Source organism: Pholis gunnellus, assembly GCF_910591455.1.
Source record: "Pholis gunnellus genome assembly, chromosome: 13".
In the NCBI taxonomy this organism is placed as follows: Eukaryota; Metazoa; Chordata; class Actinopteri; order Perciformes; family Pholidae; genus Pholis; species Pholis gunnellus.
Genome location: NC_136540.1, coordinates 18263307 through 18269026, shown reverse-complemented (window position 1 = coordinate 18269026; position 5720 = coordinate 18263307). Strand labels below are relative to the sequence as shown.

The 5720-nt window shown below is 39.4% G+C and overlaps 1 protein-coding gene across 1 annotated transcript in view; it reads left to right on the top strand.

Moving 5' to 3' along the window:
• Positions 1 to 3290: 3290 nt before the first annotated feature.
• Positions 3291 to 5720, top strand: part of LOC306705236 (serine/threonine-protein kinase pim-1-like) — a gene marked incomplete at both ends in the record, with an annotated part of 3041 nt that continues 611 nt past the window's right edge. Inside the window, 5 exons of the mRNA XM_079171941.1 lie at positions 3291 to 3375; positions 4556 to 4650; positions 4750 to 4797; positions 4919 to 5137; positions 5564 to 5710. Of these exons, the coding sequence (XP_079028067.1) occupies positions 3291 to 3375; positions 4556 to 4650; positions 4750 to 4797; positions 4919 to 5137; positions 5564 to 5710 (594 nt within the window). The remainder of the gene's footprint in view (positions 3376 to 4555; positions 4651 to 4749; positions 4798 to 4918; positions 5138 to 5563; positions 5711 to 5720) is intronic.

Sequence of the window (5720 nt, the reverse complement as noted above, 5' to 3'; positions counted from 1 at the left end):
TCAGTTGGTAGAGCGGAGGACTGTAGGCTGATGTTTCCCAGTAGAAGATATGCAGGTATCCTTAGGTCGCTGGTTCAATTCCGGCTCGAAGGATGTACTTATTGTTGTTGTCAGTTCGGACTGGATAGATGGGCCTTATTATCAGTAATCAAGTCCAGTTGATTGACAATAATTGAATTATCTTCTTTGTAACTTTGCAAGAGTTTTAAACAAGCATGTACGGAGACAAAGGGATGTGGCTTTTTCTCATGTTTTACTCTTTGCATTGTTGAGTGTTTGCAAAACAAACTTTGGTTTGGCATCAGTTTCAGCCTCGGTACATACGCTGGAAAAGTGTGAGTCTCTGGCTCCCTTCGATAGCTCAGTTGGTAGAGTGGAGGACTGTAGGCTGATGTTTCCCAGTAGAGAATATGCAGGTATCCTTAGGTCGCTGGTTCAATTCCGGCTCGAAGGACGTACTTATTGTTGTTGTCTGTTCAGACTGGATAGATGGGCCTTATTATCAGTAATCAAGTCCAGTTGATTGACAATAATTGAATTATCTTCTTTGTGACTTACTTACTTTGTACGGAGACAAAAGGAGGTGGCTTTTTCTCATGTTTGACTCTTTGCATTGTTGAGTGTTTGCAAAACAAACTTTGGTTCGGCATCAGTTTCAGCCTCGGTACATGCGCTGAAAAAGTGTGAGTCTCTGGCTCCCTTCGATAGCTCAGTTGGTAGAGCGGAGAACTGTAGGCTGATGTTTCACCGTAGAAGATATGCAGGTATCCTTAGGTCGCTGGTTCAATTCCGGCTCGAAGGATGTACTTATTGTTGTTGTCAGTTCGGACTGGATAGATGGGCCTTATTATCAGTAATCAAGTCCAGTTGATTGACAATAATTGAATCATCTTCTTTGTAACTTTGCAAGAGTTTTAAACAAGCATGTACGGAGACAAAGGGATGTGGCTTTTTCTCATGTTTTACTCTTTGCATTGTTGAGTGTTTGCAAAACAAACTTTGGTTTGGCATCAGTTTCAGCCTCGATAGATACGCTGGAAAAGTGTGAGTCTCTGGCTCCCTTCGATAGCTCAGTTGGTAGAGCGGAGGACTGTAGGCTGATGTTTCCCAGTAGAATATATGCAGGTATCCTTAGGTCGCTGGTTCAATTCCGGCTCGAAGGACGTACTTATTGTTGTTGTCTGTTCAGACTGGATAGATGGGCCTTATTATCAGTAATCAAGTCCAGTTGATTGACAATAATTGAATTATCTTCTTTGTGACTTACTTACTTTGTACGGAGACAAAAGGAGGTGGCTTTTTCTCATGTTTGACTCTTTGCATTGTTGAGTGTTTGCAAAACAAACTGGTTTGGCATCAGTTTCAGCCTCGGTACAGTGCAGAAACAATTAAGTAGACAGCTGAAGGAGGGTTTATAGAGTTTTACATAACATGGATTCAAAGCTTCAAACAATTAGTCGATTAATCGATTAGTTTGAATGTAAGTAAAATAATCTGCAGCTATTTTGATAATCTATTAATTGTTTTAGCCATTTTTCAAGCGAAAAAAGCGAAAAATTATCCTCTGGTTCTACCTTCTTCAATGTGAAGACCGGTTGTTTATCTCTGTATTACATCACATTTAAATTAATATATTTGGGTTTTGGACTGACTCAGGACAGAACAAGACATTGGAAGACGTCACTGTGGACTTTGGGAAAGTATGAATATTAATTTTGACTACTTTCTGTTGTTTTATAGACTAACAACCTATTAATCAAAAACAGCATTGATGAATAAATCAAAAATTAAATAAATAAATGTTTGTTGTAGTCCTTTGTGGAATAAATTCTGGTTCCAACTCTTCTCATTATATAGCACAAGTGAACTCAATCTACTTTACATTAAAAAGCCATTAAACACTAAATATATGTATATAAAACCTAAAAACCTGTTTCACTACCTATCAGAGACGCAGCTATAATCTACTACATGCAGGCACTTCACCAAATACAACCACGAATCACTCAAAAATGTTTGTCCAGGTTTAATTGTGATCAATAAAAATAACAACAAAAAAACTTGAAATTCTTTGTTATTTTCTTTCCCTTTCTTACCAACTGAGCTGCATTGGAATTCTACATTAAACCTTGTAGATGTCACCTGGACACAGATATTCATCAAACAAGCATGAAGCACAGCTGAAGGCCCAATAGTGTAATAATCCTCTACCGTGTAGTTTGGGTTGCCGGGCTGAATGCGGAGCTCAGCTAAGATCCAGATGCCGTTGGTTAGCTTGAGGGACTGGTAGAGCATGTCCTGGCCTTCCATGTTCCTCTTGGCAATGGTTTTTTTTATTTATTTAAAAAAATGCATTGTTAATGTTTCTCCATTTTCACTTTCTAACTGTGTTCTTCCCTGCCTTTTGCTGGCACAGTGCAGCATTATAATGTGTTGGGCATATTACTGTTATCTCATGATCAGTGGAACGACGTTATAACATTGGCAGGAATGTGTATTTCTTCACATGCAAAAACCACAAATGTCAACCGCATGGCGTTGCTAGATAAAAATGAGGTGATCACCTAAAGTCAGTAGGATAGATAGGACCAAAGTTCAATCCATACATAAGTTGTTGAGATATTTCAGTCTGGACCAAAATGGTGGCTTGACAGACAGAACAACATTGCCAACCAGAAAGCAAAGAATAGTTTTGCATTTATTCCTTAAAATGTTTGACTTTAGATCAATATGAATAGTTCATAAAAACAACCTAAGGGCATTTCAATAGGTAAAATCATCCAGATGACTGAGAGGGAGTCAATATCAAGCATTGTATGCTTGTGTATTTTATGCATTGTATGAATTGTTTCAGTGCCACCTATACAAATATACACACAATTCAAATAATGCACTAAACACTAATTTGCATATTAAGGAAATTTGAATACAGAACAACTCATTGTGTTCCACATTCTATTCACCACATATTAAGAACACACACATTGTCAAATTCATTCAGTTCAAGCATTGATTCGACACACTCGTTGCTCTGAAGTTATCGCGTATACCTATATATATAAATAGTTCACAACTATATCAGCATGAGCTTAGCATATATATCAGCAAAAAGTTCAGCTTCCGGAGAGGATGACACGACTAGAGGGGTTAAAAGAAAGACCAGTCCGGAAAGTGAACCCCTTTTCAAAAGGAAGAGGCTTTCAGAAAGTGACGACTCAACCACCTCTGAGGAATACTTCAGTGCGAGAGGAGTGAAGAGGAACACCACAGAACCTTTGGAGGGAGAACCAATGAAGAAGAAGGAGAAAAAGGGAAGACTTGACCTCAACCTGTTTGGCAAGGAGCCGGCATCCTCCTCAGTGGAGTCTGGGAAAGGTAAGCTGATCATGTGAATCTGCTGTTGGGAGTGTATCCAATCATCAGTTTACTAAACACGGGGTTCAGACAGTGGTGGAAGATGTACTCAGATCTCTTACAGAAATGTACATCAACTGGGGTGTTGGTATATTGATCTAAATAGACTTCAGTTCACCTAGATTACAAAGAAAACAAAATTATCCCTTCCCTCTAATGGTATCTATTTATGCAGATAGTTTGGATAATTTCTCCCAGGTTTCCTCAGGTTTTAAAAGATCTGTGTCTGAGATTTTTAATTTCACTCAGGTGTGAAAGAGGAATTTCATTTTTGGTGCTCAAAGCAACAATTGACATTTTAAAATTCAAAAGCAACATCTCTTTCCAAAAAGGTGCCCTGGATGGATAATCTATCGAACACACTATAGTTTCATTTGGACTATTTCTTTGGTAGAAGATTGGTCCAATAGATACTGATTACATTGAGGCTTGTAGATTATCCAGAGTAACAAGGAGCCTGTTTTTTGAAATAGATGTTGCTGTTAAATGTTTCATTGCTGTGAGCACCACAAACTAAATTGCATTCACCTTAATTGCATTGAGCTGGAGACAGATATGTCAAAAACTGGACAAATAAAATGACCTGCTTGGATGGATTCCACTGGAGGACAGTGAGAAATGTTATTTTTATTGAGGTTTTGGCAGGCAAACTATTTTTGAATCTGCCCATTTTGTCATTTCGTATGGAGGATGTCTATTGTCCACGTTAGTGCCTATGATGGTCAAGCTGATGTTCCTCTGGGTGTTTTTCTCCTCTGTAGAACACTGCAATACATCTGTGAAGGATGTGAGAGTCGGTGAGAGGAAGGCCGCCGCCGATGGTGGACCAAAGACAAAAAGTAAAAGGAGGCCATACCTGAAAAACACCAGAACGTCTGTAGATGTCTTAAGAGGTCAGTATAGTGTTGTTACTATTGCCTCGCTTTTGCTGCTTTGTCTATCAAAGCACTTTGTAAACTCTGTTTTTAAAGGTGCTATATAAATAATGTTATTATTATTAAATGTAAGGTTTGACCTCATTTTAGTGTAAGATTAGGATTTATAAGTATAACAGAGGAGGGATTCATATTAGAGCTTAGGTAGCATATAATTGGTGTTACTCACAACTGTATTAAAACATAATATGTGTTGGTCTGTTCAGCTGAATTTGAGGCCAAATACAAACAGCAGGATCAGCTTGGTGAAGGAGGATGTGGAACTGTGTTTGCTGGCTATCGCAAAGCAGATAATATACCTGTAAGTGCTACACACACACACACACACAATCTTGCACACACACACACACACACAATATGGTCAGGGAGTGCTAACACAAGTCTTGTTTGTATCTCATAGGTTGCCATCAAACACATTCCCAAGGACAACATTTACTGCAAACACGTGGTGAGAGAGCAACACCTGCTGCTGTTAAAATCTTCTGTATTCAACACTGCACTCTTTTTCTGAATGTATTATGGATGAATCATGGTTCTCTCTCATCCTCCACTCTGTTGTGATGTTTCAGACTAAAACTGGGAAGCAGCTGTCCGTGGAGGTTGCCGTCATGTTGAAACTGGCGGACAAAACAAGTGGATCAGTGGGGACGTCAGCACCCGTGTCTCTATTGGACTGGTACGATCTTGACCAGGAGCTGATCCTGGTAATGGAGAGACCGATCCCCGCCAAGGACCTACTCGCCTACATCAACGGCAACGGAGGCTCCTTACAAGAGCAGGAGGCCAAGGTAAGCTGCTGGAGGATCCTTGTGTGTCTTTAACTTTTACAGGAACTGGGAGGCTATACCTAAAGGTTTTATTTTTTAAATTTAAGGTTTATTTTCCTAGTCTTTAGATCATTGTTTCTGTTGATCATGGTAACATTGTATTCACCAAAGCAATTGTTCTGATGGATCAAGAAACAGTAGTGGAGGCAGTCAAACAGGTTGTAGACAAAGCTCCAGGTCAACTAAAGTTATTTGGAGGGGAAAATAAACGGATGAGGTTTTTACCCAATCTACTGAAAATCTCTCGTGCATTTCAATTTCTATGGCTTAAAGATGCTTTTAGAAACTTTGTGTTTTGTATTTGTAGTCAGCTCAGAGTCACAGCCATGAAAACATGTCAAACCATCCTCCTCTGTGATCCCTCATCTCTCTCTTTTTGTCTGTCAGATCATACTGAAACAGCTGATAGATGCAGCAATCGACCTAGAGAAGCAAAAGATTTTCCACCGGGACATTAAGGTTGAAAACATCTTGATTGAGACGAGCTCGGACGTCCCGCGAGTTCGCCTCATTGACTTTGGTCTGAGCTGCTTCGTCAAGAGAA